Consider the following 16,238-nt stretch of genomic DNA (forward strand, 5'->3'; position numbering starts at 1 on the left):
ATTCCGATATTGTACTAGGAAAAGTATAAAACTAATGCTTTCTGTTAATAAAATACTCTAACATATCTTCTTTCGGTGGGGCCGCGACATTAAATGAACACCAATTACTACTATTGTTGCCTATTTTATGTTATAGGCCGCCAAATATTGTTTTTCAACGTTAGATTACCATGCTTCATTATCATTCCGCGCCTAACAAACAATTTTCAAAATGATCAGCATAAAAAACTTTAAACTTTTGGGTGTTTCATTCCCACCAGCCAGTAATGTTGGTGGGCGGGCAGTCCCTCCGGACTACGCCGGAAGGTAGGGCGGAAGGCCCTCTTCAGCCTGCTTTCAGGAATCGTGAGAATGCGTGGGTGGTGGTTCGGGTGAGAAAGTTGAGACGGACGAAATAAAGACAGAAGAGAATGAAAGTTTATCTGTGGAAAATTGCTGCCCTAGCATTTGCGTAAGTGATGCAAGGAAACCACAGAAAAACTTGGAGCAAGGCAGACGAACCCGGAATCGAACCGGCATCCTCCCGAATGCTAAGCAATGGTCTAAACCTCTAGGCCATGCCGCTCGGTAATGATCAGCATATTCATCTCTACATCATACTAAAAATTCATATGTACTGGTGACGTCATTGTTCGGTTAGGTAGATTCATGACAGATTGGGGTTTATTTAATGCTTCTGCTCGCCAGAGGCGCGCTGATACGTTAGAGTATTTTATTCACAGAAAGTATTAGTTTTATACATTTCCTAGTACAATATCGGATTTTTATACAATTCAAAAGAAATGTATACATTTTCCAGGCAATGTTTGTATTAAATAATCTTTGAAACAATATTTTATAGATTTTCTAAATAGCCTCGGCATTGTATACAATTCCTAGGAATTGTATACAATGCAATACAATTCCTTGATTTCATACATTTCCGGTAACATATACATTGTGTCTGAACAGTACTCCGCAAAAATTAAAGAAAAAAAAGGACATGAAAAAGAATTAGATTGAGCCATCTCACACTTATCAGTGATATACGAGGGTGGATTGATAAGTTTCCGGCCTAACCAAGAGATGACGCCACTAGGCCTACCTTGAGGTGACATTCTATAGTACCATCCTTGGATAGCTTGTAGCTATAGTTTCAGCCCGATCTCCTTGCTAGTGTAGGTTTGACAGCACGCTGAACAAGACGCCTCTGTGGTTTTCGTAAAAATGGAAAAGCAGGAAAATCGTGCTGTCATCAAATACTTTTATTTGAAGGGGTTAACGCCGAAGGAAATTAAAAAAGAGATGGACTCAACACTGGGGACATCCTCCCCGTCATATTCAACCGTTAAGCAGTGGGTTTCCGAGTTTAAAAAGGGTCGTGTGAGCACCTCTGATGGGCCTCGCTCAGGACGCCCCGTTGAGGTCACAACTCCAGATATGATCGAAAAAATTCATCAAATAGTGCTGGGAGACCGCAGATTGAAAGTGCGTGAGATAGCTGAGACCTGTAAGATGTCATATGAACGTGTGCAACATATTTTGCACCAACATTTGCATATGGAAAAGCTCTGTGCAAGATGGGTGCCGCGTTTGCTAACAGTCGACCAAAAATTGATTCGAAAAAACATTTCTACCGCAAATTTGTCATTGTATAAGCGTAATCCAAGCGAATTTTTGCGTCGATTCGTAACCGTTGACGAAACGTGGGTCCACCACTACACTCCTGAAACCAAAGAACAGTCTAAACAGTGGATTGGACCAGGGGAACCAACTCCAAAGAAGGCAAAAACAATTTTTTCGGCGAACAAGGTTATGGCTACTGTTTTTTGGGATGCAAGAGGTATTATATACATTGATTACCTTGCAAAGGGTAATACTATCACTGGTCAATACTACGCAGACTTATTGCAACGTTTGAGCCACGAGGTGAAAATTAAACGACCTCATCTGGCGAAGAAAAAAATCTTGTTTCATCACGATAACGCACCAGCGCACACGTCAATCGTTGCGACGGCTAAAATCAACGATCTAAAGTTTGAATTGATGCCGCACCCTCCTTACTCTCCAGACCTAGCCCCGAGTGACTATTTTCTGTTCCCTAATCTCAAAAAATGGCTTGGCGGTAAGAGATTTGCGGACAATGAAGAAGTAATCGAAGCTGTAAATGGTTATTTTGAGGAGCTTGACGAATCAGTCTATAGAGATGGCATTAATAGACTGGAACACCGCTATGAGAAATGTATCAGCCTTGGAGGAGATTATGTTGAGAAATAAAAAAAAAAAATTTTTAAAAACCTTGTTTTTCTTGGTCAGGCCGGAAACTTATCAATCCACCCTCGTAAACATGAAAGTAGTAACCTTACTGAAACTATTATTCGCGTGATACCACCGATGCATTCTCATTGCACCGTCCATATGTGACCACCATGTCGGCATATTCTGCATGTGAATACATTGGGTTTAACTTGATAATTTCCGCATTCAACTTATTTTTGTTTTTTTTTGTGGTAGAGACTGTTCAAAATTTGTTAATGTAAAATTGTAAGAAACCCGAGGGTCTGTCCAGACCGTCGCATACGTACGCCACTGTACATTTAAATCTTCTTAGTGATTGAAAGTCCGCTGGGAACTGGATGAAACATTCATATATTTTTAATTAACACAAACCGAAATTCAGTTATTGTAAAGACTGTATAGTATATCAATAATAAATAATATGAATAAGAACAGTATGTTTTTAACGCCTTATTCCAATAATTCCATACAATTGCATAATTAGTCCATATTACTTGTAATAGATATTGGGTCCGTGTAATATTGGTTCATTTTTCAATTACAACAATCTTCTCACTAACATTCGTCAAATCATTACAATGAGCAATCTAAAACAACTTTTGGTTTTATACTGTAATATTTCCCGCACTTATTCAATAAATTAACTTTAAGATTCCGATTCTACTGTTTACATTTTTTTATATGATACTCTGCAAAATTTNTCGTTTATTATGACTCCGCCTATATTGACCAACCGTTTAATATGAAGTAATTGTAATGTTAAGTTTGGTTTTCATATTAAATTCTCTATAGGAAAGTTTGAATTAATAATAACATTTTCGCTCATTCTTCTGACCCTTCTTATGTATATTGATATTACAATTCATCGTTCTTTTTCTTTTTCTGTTAATAAATATATACAGTTTGTAGTTTTTCTCTCTATTAAACTAAATAACTAACCAAAATAGAAAGTTCTGTATTTCTTAGACTATACTTTGTATGACGCCCGCTTAGTATGACGTGTTTGTCATTTCCTATGGATATCATTATAAGCGGATTTGACTGTATAAGCAGCAGGTTTACCGATTTCCTATACTAACAGTAAGTATAATCGTGTCTTAAATACCGTGAAAACCCAATTTTAACCAAAGAACGCTTCTATTTGATTTCTGAAGGTTGCAAGGTTACCATAGGAAAGTATTAGCGGAACATTAAACCTGTACAATTTTTCCATTGATAGATAGTTAAAATTTAAGTGTTCACCTGAAATATTTAAGTATTTTAACGAAACAAGTGCCAGTGAAACTTTTCGTGCATTTATTTCATTTATGAGCCAGTTTCAAAAAGTTAAGATTTACAACAATAGATACACTTGTAAAACAATTTTTGCGATTTTATTTTATTTATCACTTGTATCCTTGTTTTAGTAGCAATATTAGAAAGTGAAATACTAGAACACAAAATTGTAAGTATTATATGACGAGACCTTCAATAAAAAGAAGTCACTTCTGTGTTCGCGAATGGATTGTTAAATGTGTATGTTTGGAGCACGGCGCTGTACGGGTGTGAAACATAGACAGTGGGCGCGGCAGAAAAAAAAGGTTAGAAGCGTTCGAAATGTAGCATTACAAGCGAAAGATGAGGATACCGTGGATGAAGAAGGTTAGAAATGAAGAGGTATTAGAAAGAATAGGAGAACTCTATGAAAGTCATTAAAAAATAGTCGAGATAGGTCGGTAAGATACCTACTCAGGCATGAAGGTCTAGTCAGAGACATATTAGAGGCAGAAACGGGAGTTAAGGGTGTAGAGGCATTAAATTATTGTTTGCAAATAGTTAAGGATGTGCTAGTTTTAGGGAAATGCGAAGATTAGCTTAGAATAGGAAAGAGTGGAGATGCGTATTCAATCAGTCTTAGGACTGAGGACCTTATGATGATGATACATGACGGGAAAGAAATTGGAATACGTAGATACTATTTATTAAGAAGCAATTTCTGTGAATCAATATGATTCATTCAAAAAATAAAAGAAAGTAAATAATAAAAAATCAACACTAGATGTAAACTGTAATAGAGAACCTCGACTAACGACTATAGATTAATAAAAATTTCACCCTCCAGACATTTGGTTACAGCACTTTTTAATTTAAAGGACAAAATAAGAAAATATATGTTTGTTTCCATTAATTACTATCTGGAATATTCCAAATCTAGTAACAACTAATTATTAAAATTCCAGGTAACTCGTTAAGAATTTTTTGTAATTCTTGCCTTTCGTATTTTAGAATAATTAGGTTGTTTATGAGTCTTTCAAAAGTTCTGTCAATAATATAAATAATTGGATTGAAAGCATTTTAGCATGAAGGTTTATTTAACTCTATTAAAGATTCAGTGATGTTAGTTTTATTTTATTAGAAATTATATTTTCTTCAGGGTTCTGAAAAGCGACATTTGTACTGAAATCATAACAAGGATAACGTTTAAATAAAACATTGATGCAACTATAACCAAAGAAAAAGAAAATAAGTGTATTTTATATACTTAAATTCTATCGTTATTACGATTTTAGTGTAAACATTTTTATTTTAGAACCCTGAAACGTTCAAAAGAAAAAAGTAATCTACATTGTAAATACAAAGACCGATAGATAAAATAAAGCGGCGATTTTCTGTCTCCCTCTGTTTTACTTCTCATAAATTTTTAGTGTCTGTATATACTATGCGTTTTTGTCTATACCATCCTGCGACACAGAACAATTTGTAGCGAGCAGTATATAGGGTGTCACTGAAATAAGTAGCAATCTTACATGAAGTGATAAGGAATTATAAAATAAGAAAATTAAGTAAATGTTCGGTGGCGCGAAAGTCCACCGATTTCGAGAAAAAACATATTTGAAAGTGCAGACGAGGGCCAGTCCGGCCCTGGTAGGATCACGTAGGGACATTGCAACGCCGTATTCAATCAGCTGCTGCTAATACAATAGTCAACACAAAATGATGCTAGTGACACATAAAATGTCGTATGTATCCTCGTCAACTCTAAAAGACGAAATTAATATGGACAATTATTATATTATATGTAATCTGTTAATTATCTTTCACTGTAGTTGTACTGAAATATGTACCGATTTTTATTAGTTAGTATTTAGGAATCGTTACTTCTCTGGTAAACAGATTAGTTTCATTCTATAATAAACAAGCAGGTCTTCATTTTTATTGTGACACTAATGTTATCGTTTTGTTTAAGTTGTTAATGACAAAAAAAATTAACAGCAGATTGATAAAACAAATATTTTCTTTTCTAACGCTACTAAATTTCTGTGTACACCCTTGCAAATATCATCTGAATCGAATCGAATCGAATTGAATAGTATCGTATTGGTCGAGAAAATGCCCACTTCCATCTTTGTATCTACCCCGTTGTAAAAATGATTTATGGCTTTAGTTCTTAATGATGTTGCAATTTTCTCTTACAAATAATAGATTACTAAATATTTGATATATGTTTTTTTGTACTTTCTCTCTCTTCTCTCTGTAAAGTTTCTTGCATAGCTTTTTCTCCGATGCGAAGCATTTTGTTACTCTCTGTGAAGTGTCCAACAGTAATCACCCATCATGTTTACATTCCACCTTCCTTGGCATCGTTTCTCCATTTCTTTGATGTCCTGATGAAACTGTTCCCCTTGCTCTTCACTGACATCACCTAATTTTTTAGGAAAAAAGTCAAGATGGTTGTGCAAAAAGTAGACTTTCTCGTTATTTTGTTTGGAATCAGCACACCAAATTACATAGAACTTAGTTAAAATTATTAAAAAAGTTTTTTTGTCGTTGGCCTGTGCTATTACAGGAAATACGATACCAATGGGATCGAATAATTTGGCAATGGAACTTAGAATAACTCTCTTAGTTAACGTAGTATCAGCGGTAATATTTTCGACTTGGTAATTTAACTTGGATTCCACCATAATCCTAAAACCGTTGAAGTTGTCATCTGTTCAAAATTATGCATTATCGATTGATTTTGTGGTATTTTCGTATCAACGTTCGGTAATATTTCGGGTGCATTACTTGCCCATTTACTTAATTTGAAGCAGCCCTTACCTAAAATGGCAATTAATTGTTGAATTAGTTCAGTCGGTTTTTCTTTGCTATCTTCTCCAGTTAGCACATCGTCCATGTATCTATCTGTTTTTAATTTAAAACACGCTTCAGGAAATTCTTCAGAACATTCTGATATTAATTGTTGAATGCAGCGGATAGTGGTGTACGGAGAATTTGTAAAACCAAAAACTAATAGTAATAGTCGATATACTTTTATAGGTTCGTTTTCAGAATATTGCCAAAATAGTCGTTGATAATCGTTGTGGTCTCGGNTTTTTTCGGAATCAGCACACCAAATTACATAGAAATTAGTTAAAATTATTAAAAAAGTTTTTTCGTCGTTGGCCTGTGTAATTTTTGAAGAAACACAAAATTCGCGATACTTTTTGAACAGACCTCGTTGATGCCGTCCAGCCGGTAATCGGCTACCAGCCGCCTATAAGGATTGGGACCCGGCGACCACTTGATGGTCAGTGGCCGTCCAGCCGGCTTCGGCATTTATGCTAAAATGTGCATCTTCCGACCAGTTTATCCGGGATCTGATCACCGGTTTCAGTTAAGTGTGAAAGGTCATTTATGGAGGCGAAAAGTAGAGATAACTACTAGATATTATTACTTTTTTATTTGAAGGTAGTAGGTAGACTTTCCATATTCAAATAACGCTGACTCGAACTTTTTAGTTTCTTTAATAAAAAAATATTTTCTTTCTGTGACTAGTGGTCATTAATCACTTAATAACGATAGGAAATTTCTGTAGCAGTCGGAACGTCGTGAGTAATAATTTTCAATAAACGTATTGACAAAATAGTATTGTATGAAGATATATAAAAGTAAAACTAAAATACTGGTAGGCAAGGGAAGAAAAAGTAGGGAAATAGCGAATATAAAGACAGGAGACGAAAAATTAGAAGAAGTGGCTGATTTTAGGTATCTAGAAAGATAAATCAGGATGGAAGGAATAGTAGTAGTAGTAGGTATAAAGCAGAGGATAGTACAGAGCAGAGCCGCCTTCAATAAAAAGAAGTCACTTCTTTGCTTGCAAACGATTATTTAGAAATTTGAATTGTTAAAGTGTATATTTGAAACACGGCGTGAAAGCAGCGGAAAAGAAAAGGTTAGAAGCGTTAGAAATGTGAATGATGAGGATACCGTGGATAGAGAAGGTTAGAAGTGAAGAGGTATTAGAAAAAAATAGGAGAACAGAGGACTCTATGGAGGTCAATAAGAAATAGGCGAGATAGGTTGATAGGACACTTTCTTAGGCATGAAGGTCTAGCCAGAGACATATTAGAGGCAGAAACAGGAGTTAAGAAGGCTAGAGGTAGACCTAGACTAGATTACTGTTTGCAAATAGTTAAGGACGTGGCATGTACTAGTTTTGGGGAAATGCGAAGATTAGCTCAGGATAGGAAAGAGTGGAAGTGTGTGTTCAATCAGCATTAGGACTGTAGACCTTATGATGATGATAATGATGAAATGTAATAAACATATTGGAGCCAGCTTTATTTAAACATAGGTATTAATTTATTTTTGCAAACCAGTAAAGGATCCTCTACCTGATTCTTTAAATGACACGCAGTTTACTATTCACTGCGACACATCACAACTCCTAAACGTTCAATTAATCGTTACGCTGCTTACTTAGTTATCTATAGCGGCGTTACAGTTGGTCAGAATTTTCAAATTGTGATATCTATTTAACTAATGGATAAAAGAATGTGTCTGATAGTGAACAGGTATAAATTATTTATAGACACTTAGAAATGTATTAAAATTCTTAAACGATGATTGGTTATACATAGATATTTAAAACTCCCAAAGGAATACCTACTTCCATGATTATAAAAACGATTTACGAAGTATATTTAGGCATCGTTAAGTAACTAACTAGTAGATATTTGTTTTTTGCTGCATTCGATCGCGTAGTTTGTTAATAACAATAGACGCTTGATCAGTTTACAAAATAAACTTATCCACCTTGCATATGAATGTAATTTAGCAGTTTACCTTTCACAAATAAGAAAAAATTGATCGCAATAACAAACGGTATAGATTTGTGGTTGACACGGTCAACACGATGCCGTTAACTACTGCTAAATCAATTGTTTATCTGCTTCATGCTGGTAAGTAAGTACAATTAAGACTAACACCCTTTAGATTGATCAGTTCTTGTTTGTTTGTTTGTTTGTTCTAAATTGCTCAGTTTGGTAGAAGGAAAAGTCTCAGGAGATCTAAGGCAGCAATGATAATAGACGATATTCTGTTCTATTAGGAACAATAGGTTTTTAGTTATACTATTACAGAAATTCAAAATAATAGAGCAGTGGTGCTCAGAGCAAGTTCTACTAAAAATTACAGTAACATAAATTCAATTTTTTTTTGTTTTGGTGGAAGGGGGGAAATCTTCAAGACACCCAGGTCCTCGGACCTACTGCCTAAGAAACCCCTCTACCTCAGACCGTTATAGGACCTATCGGTTTAGATCCTCATCAGCCGTGTGTTGTGTTATTTGTGTTTGTTGATAATGTTTTTAGTTGTTAATGGTATATGTGTGTGTGTGTTACCTGAGTTGGTTGGGTAGGTTTTCCAGGTAGTCAAGGTATTCTTCTTGGAGGTCAGGAGTGTTTGCCAATAGTTTGGTAGGGAGAAAGGGGATTTTATTTTTGGGTTTGTCTGAGATTCTGCGAGGGATGTGGGTTGGGATTTTTGTTGTGATAGGGTTTTCGTCGTCGATGTCTCGCTTGATGAATCTCTTTTGTAAGTTGATAATGCGTGTAGGAATCGGTTCGATTTTAATGTTATCATATAGAATGTTCGAAGGAAAAAAATCTACCTGGTCTCGCTATTTTACGTAGGATTCGTCTTTCTTTTGTGAGAAAACTGTTTGTGTGGCCCGGTGTAGCTGTCGTTAGTGATGTTACCCGATAATCTATTAGAAGTCTTGTAGGTTTTGTAGGTGAGAAGAAGTGTGTCTGTGTTGCATGTTTTTATACGACCGTTAAGTAGTATAATGTTCGTGGGTTTAACAAAATTAACTTTTACGATTGATAACGACAAAAACTATTTATTTACACTGATTATTAAAGAACTTAAAAACACTATTAAATTATTACTAAACTTAGGTTATGAATTATTCTATTTATTTACGCAACTGTTGATATATCACTATTCACTGCGCTATTTATGTCACTGCTGTCACTGTCAATTTATTTCTGGGTTCACTTCTGCAACGGTCAATTTATTTCTCCTCCTTTCAGCGATCGTCTCTTCCTTTAAATACTCTTCTGTTTACTTTCGGGAACCTTCTAGTACATCCGGATAGTTTATTTTTTTTCTTTGAATTGCTTAACTGCTTTTCCAGAACGCAGGTATGACACACACATTTACAAATACGGCGCACATGAAGAAAGCCGCCCGCGGCTAGTCGGCGAATCAATAAGCCGTTCACGCAAACGTGTGCCCGATCGCACACAAACACACTCGTGCTCGCAACAGTAGTGAGATTAATTTTGCGCGATTGCGTACCCTATTGAGTATGTTTTTAATGTCTGTGCAGGTTCATTGTGTGTGTTAGAGTAATTCCTAGAGATTTAATGAGTATTAGTGAACTATCTAATAAGCTGACGTTGATGTCGTCCGTTGAAAGAGACTTTTTGGTGGTGAAATTAGGGTGTATGAATAATATTAGTTGTCTTTTATGTAGGTTAGGTTTGATGCGCCTTTTTCTGAGCCACAGTTTAAATTGACTAAGTTGCAAGTTAATTTTGAATTACACGATTTTGTGTTTATTCCGTATGCCCAGTTGTGGGATATGGTGACAATATATGTTGTAATAGTGGAGCAAGAGTCGTGCCCTGTGGTACGCTCGCGGTTAGTGTAAACGTGCGAGAGAGTGTTTCTCTCTACTTTGACTTTTGACGATCTGTTTGTTAAAAACGAGTGAATTAATTTTACAAAGAGAGGGAGTTTTATTTTTAGTAGTTTTGATAGAAGCCCGTTATGCCAAACCATGTAGAAGGCTCTTTCGAAGTCTAGCGCTACTGCAAAGGTACAACCACCCGAGTTCATGGGAGAGATTGCTTTTGTTTGTAATTTGATTATCGGGTCAAGGGAGCTTACTTCCTTTTGAAATCCGGCTTGGGTGTTTGGTATAATGCTGTTGTCCCTATAAACTCAAAACCAATAACCCCTTAGTGGTGCTTTAGCTAGTATAACAACAAAGGAAAATAGTAGTCTAATTTGGAAAATTGAAGCTAATTCGTAGGAAAAGCGCCCTGTTTGTATGATTTTCTTTTATGTGGGCTGTCACGAACATCATGTTGAAGACTCCAGTAATAGCCTGTCATCATATGATTGTCTCATCTACCCTGATATTTTTCATCCATCACATTCACATTCTGGTGGAATCTTTCTCCTTATTCCTCACATAAATCCCCAAAATTGTTGGGAAATTTGTCCAAGTGACTATAAAGGAAGTGAACTTTAATGCTCATATTAGAACAAAATCTTTTAACCTATGAGTTAAACTATTTGAATCAACTTTAATATATTCTTTTCTTGGAACAAAACATTTTTAGTATTTGGAATTTTCAGTTTACTTTACTAGATTTTACCACTAAATATATAAAAAAAAAACTTTACCACTGCTTCAAAGAGGGATCTACAAGAATATCCCTGGAGTAAGTGTTTTTGGTTCCCACGTCTGGATAGCACATGGTTGAAGATAGAGACAAACTAATCCATTTTCGTTTGTTTTTTACTTCTTTCAAGTCCTCTGTAGGTACTACTTTGTTTGCTAAGAGGTTAATTTATGCAGTGGAGGAAGAGCAAGTTTTCATAACTCTCACAGGTATCGACACTATTTTCTTTGAAAATTATGACAAACTCGCATGTATGACAAACTATTTCGGCATTTAAGATAATTATTGTGTCGTTAAATAGAAAAATTTGTGCTCAGAAAAATTATTAAAAAAAGTCAGAATCAGATAAAATGAACAAAACCAAAACTTAACCCGCAAAACCAAAAGCAAGACCAAGACTATATCAACAAGACCAATATTAGAAGTATTTGAGGAAAATCAACACCAAGACCGAATATGCAAGACCAAGACCAATACTTAGACTGGGACAGTCTTGCTGTTGGTCTTAGTTTACTTATCACTACTCCGCAAACAGAAATAAAACTCTGTACTTCGTTATTTTTGGTGATTGTTAATAGCAATTATGATTCTTATTATATCTATTTTCTACTTTTGTCCTAACTAATAATATAAGTGCAAATGTAAGTTTCTTTGTTTGTTTATTACCATTTCACGAATTAACTACTGTACTAATCATCATGAAATTTTGTACACACATTATTAAGGGTATAGAAAAGAACATAGGATTCCTTTTTTCGCTTCTAAAATTTTGACATTTCAAAAATTTTGACACCCCTCAAATTATGCCGCCCTAGGCCCTGGCCTCATAGGCCTAGGCGTAAATCCATCACTGCACAGGTAAAATCTACTATTTCATATACAACTTATGTATACTACCAACGAATGTCACCACACGTAACAATAAAATATACCTATTGTGATTACATGAGGCCTCAATACTTCCACTTTCATTCTTGGGGCTGATTTTTGTCTTCATATTGTATGCATTAATTTAATTATCAGTTAAACATCAAAGAAAGCATAGTAGAATGAAGATTCGAGCGATAGGGCCGTGGTCTAAGTAAACTATTCTGTCCAGACGTTTCGTCAGCTACTGCGGCTGACATTCTCAGTGGTAGTGCTGTGTTTACAAAGTGAACAACCTATCTCGAAGTCTCGGCAGCGATCCAGTCAGATCCCTATGGATTCCGGCCGTGAAAGCCTTTGTTCTTATATCAAAAAAAGCATTTTTTTGGTCGATTTAGCATCATTTGACGTGGGATACGATCAAAAACCGATGAGCTATCTGTCCAGTATTTCGGACTTTACCCGGACCATAATATTCTAGGAAACCTTTCTTTGTATATATCTGTTTATTGGTGACACTCGAATTGAGCACAGAGCGTATGCAGGTAAATAAGTAATTATCGAGGGTTTGTTTATCAGGAAAGGAATTGAGCACAGGGATCATACTGGTAGCAAATAAAATTACCGATGAGAAGAACAACATTAACGTTGTAATGTTGCCGAATAAAACTAGTTTGTAAAGGGCGGAAGAAATTAATAAAAACAAGGGACTACCCTTATGCAATTATAGTTATCATTGTCTTGTACAATAAATTTCTAACCGTAGTTTATTGCAACCCTTAGTCCATTGTATAGTTAAGTTCAATTATATCCCTATCATAAAGTTTACAATAGTCAGTCGTTCTCGGAACTATTCTCACCAAAATATGTACAATACGGTTTCAGTTTTCTAACAACCAGTTTTCAAATTTTTGCCCCCTTAGGTTAAGTAATTTTTATACGCAAAAGTAAGTCATCAACCATCATTCAAAAAAAGAAGCATATCATCTGTTCACCAACCATCATTGTACATACAAATCAATAAACAACATCAAAAACCATATTCAGTGCATTCTTAATCACATCATCATTCATTATCAACATCATTGTCTTATACTATTATAAAATAGTCAAGCACGAATGAGAAAATAAAGTGATTATTTTGATAATAATCCCAACACTACCTGACTTTGAAATCTCTCATTAATTCTACCTACCACCTAATATTTTAAAGGACAAGTTTCAGTCGAATTCTCTTTGGATATTTGGTCTCCCTGTTGATCGCATTTATGTCACAATGAAAATAAATGAAGACTAAGACGGAAACACGTTAACTGCTACATAATATATGTATTTGGTTGGTGAACCAGGAAAAGGAAACGCGATTATATCTGTAGAACGTTTACCTGCATGCCTACAGACACGTATTTTTCATCGTAGATATGCATCAAACTAATCTTTTCATTAATTAATTAATAAATATAATGGACTAAATTAAATTGCAATTATAACAGTAAAATTGGTCTCACGGATAACGGAAGGTATTGTAGAAGATATAAATGAAAGAGGGAAGTCTTCATATAAAATAATCATGATGGTAATTTGATATTTGATTACAAAAGAATTAATCTTAACGTATTTAATTTCAGTGTATTATCCAGGTGACAAAGGTTAAGCACTTTGCTATTTTTTAATATGACACCAAAAAATAATCTTTCTGTAACGGATTTTCCCAAAAATAAGGTCAACTCACCAGGTGCCACACTATTTGTCATTTTAGTAGTGGTCTGATTGGTAACGCAATATGACATTCAGAATTTTAATCACCTTCAGTTTTAATCGCCTTTCGCTATGGTTTTCGTGATTAAAATTACGCACGTTCCTCCCAGAACAAATTCAAATAAATTTTTTTATTGCACAATTACTGACACAGAAGAAAATCTAACAGCCCACAAAAGATTATAACTAATACGTACGAATGAAGAAAAATAGTATCTATTGTACCTACATATTAACTAAACAATACAATCAACTAAATTCGATAAGTACATAAAGAAACGTTAGACGGTGTGTGTAGGTACTGATAAGAAGTACAGTACTACCCTTCTTCTAGAGATGCTTCTTTAAGCTTTATGACGACAGATTTTGGAAAAGGCTTAGATATATATCTAGAAATTCAAAAAAGGTCGTTAAAGGTGTATGTTTGGACCACGGCGCTGTACGGGTGCGAAACATGGGCGGTGGGCGTGGCGGAAAAGACAAAGTTAGAAGCGTTAGAAATGTGGTGCTCAGGGTAGGAATGAGTGGAGGTGCGTGTACACTAGTCTTAGGACTGACGACCTTATGATGATGATGATATATATTTTTGTATGAAACTTGAAAAGACAGTTTTTCTCCAACTTCTTTTGAATAAATTTGTTAAATATATTCCGTTTGGTTTATAGAAGTATTAGAAATCTCCCTTTCGACTAAGTGAATCTATAAAACAATTGTTGACCATTTGCTTTATTCAGAGGATTTGTCGAACTGTAAATATAATCGGAAATAAAGGAACAAAAATCATTTCGTTCTACCTATTTTGCAATCATAACAGTACTACCTATGTATAGTACTTATATCTTATATGCATTAGAAGTTATCCAAGGCGGAAACGGGGACACGGGAATCAAAATACATTCAAGAAATCATCTTTTTTTAAAATTTATAAATGAAAACATAATATACACGAATGGACATTTTGTATATATGTACAAATGTTCATTTTTTAAAAATACTGTCATAGAGGTAGTACCCACTTTGTCGCACACACATTCTTGAAGCCTCGTCTCAAAGCTGCACCATTTTTAGCGGTACGAAGTATCAAACGCCTAGGGTTTAAAATAATGGAAATCACAATTTCAACTCGTGTAAATACGCAGGAGGTTACACAAAGTTTTGCTGCTTTTGTGTGAATGAGTCAAAAGAATGTAAATATATGCAACTGATAGAATTCAGAAAGATTTTGTTGTCACCATTGCATATCAAATTGGGCCAGAGGAAAAATTTGTTAAGCCATTGAAAAAGAAATAGGTCTGATTTTCAGTACCGGCATCAGAAATTCTCAAGGTTAAGTAAAGCTAACATTAACGAAGGTATTTTTGTAGGGCATGAGACTCTAAATATTCTGAAACACTTTGACAGCACTGTAACAGATATCGAAAAAAATGCTTGGAGTGACTTTCGCTTCGTGGTCACTAATTTCTTGGGAAATAAAAAGTCCGACAATTACGTTATTCTTACTGAAAATATGATGTTATCATATCAAAAAATGGGTTGCAGTTAGTCCCTGAAGATATATCCACAATGGAAAAAATCTACCACGGAAACTGCAATGCTTCCACGCTTACCGACCACTTGTTAGAGATGCTCCAAAAACTATTTACAAAAGAAAAGCAAAAAGACAATGGATTTAGTGATTCCAAAAATGGAAAAGTATCTATTTGCTATAATTTTGTTACAAATAAAATGAAACAACTTGTTCTTGAAAACTACAACTGCTTTTTTTTAATTTCATTATTTTTGTATTCATAGCCCCTAAGTGCCGGTGCACACTTGCGACAGTTTGCCGCCGCGGGTCCGCAGCGGCACCGCAAAGTTTGCTGCACACTTGTTGGTATTTTTGCGGTTTTGTTGCGGCGCCGCAAAAGTAATAAAAATATATATCTAATACAGTGTCATTCGTTTTTAAAGAAAATCAGTCAGTGCGACAAGTTGAATAGTGCAAAATGGAAGTTTTTATTAATGAAAGGCGTGCAGTTTTTACGTATTTGGTGTACAAATGCGTTATTGATCGAAAAAAAAACACGAGACGATTTTGGGTAGACCCATATACCGATTTACGGCTTACGAGGGGCACATTTGTAACGTCGTTTTCGTATTTAAGGGAGAATCCTGACTAATTTTTCAACTACTTTCGAAGGAGTGTTGCTTCATCTGATGAATTAACAGCAAAAGTTTCTGATAGGATAAGATCGCAAAAGATACCAGATTAAGAGTCTCCATAATCCCACTAGAAATGTTTTCTCCTTGTCATCCAGCTCCAAAAATCCATCGGAAAACATTTCACAGATTATAATCCATGCAGACCTGTTTTTGACTCTTTCATGGTATAGGTATATTTCTGAGGAAATATCCCATATCTCTGGGAACCAACCCCTTTACTGCATCAATGAATAATTCTATATCCAAATCTTCAGAAGTTCTAGTAGCAGCCATCCTTTTTTGCGTCAATTTGCCGCAAGTGTGTACCAGCCGATATACAAACGAGTACTACAAAACCGCAATAGCGGCAGCGGTGCCGCCACGGTTCCGTAGGGACCTGCGGTTCAAAACGGTCGCCATTTGGACGCGCGGCCC

The 16,238-nt window shown here is 35.4% G+C and overlaps 1 protein-coding gene across 4 annotated transcripts in view; it reads left to right on the forward strand.

Annotated features, from left to right (window-relative positions):
• LOC108733630 (major royal jelly protein 1) overlaps window positions 1–16,238 on the forward strand; it is an 88,275-nt gene that overhangs the window by 41,199 nt on the left and 30,838 nt on the right. The window contains exon 1 of one of the 4 annotated variants that reach the window (XM_018464873.1): window positions 7,767–8,480. The exons of the other annotated variants lie outside the window; for them this stretch is intronic. Within the exon in view, the coding sequence (XP_018320375.1) occupies window positions 8,435–8,480 (46 nt within the window). The 5' untranslated portion in view covers window positions 7,767–8,434. Of the gene's footprint in view, window positions 1–7,766; window positions 8,481–16,238 lie in introns of those variants that run through there. 4 annotated transcript variants of the gene reach the window in all.

This window comes from Agrilus planipennis, unplaced genomic scaffold (genome assembly GCF_000699045.2).
Source record: "Agrilus planipennis isolate EAB-ADULT unplaced genomic scaffold, Apla_2.0 scaffold67, whole genome shotgun sequence".
NCBI classification, from domain to species: domain Eukaryota; kingdom Metazoa; phylum Arthropoda; class Insecta; order Coleoptera; family Buprestidae; genus Agrilus; species Agrilus planipennis.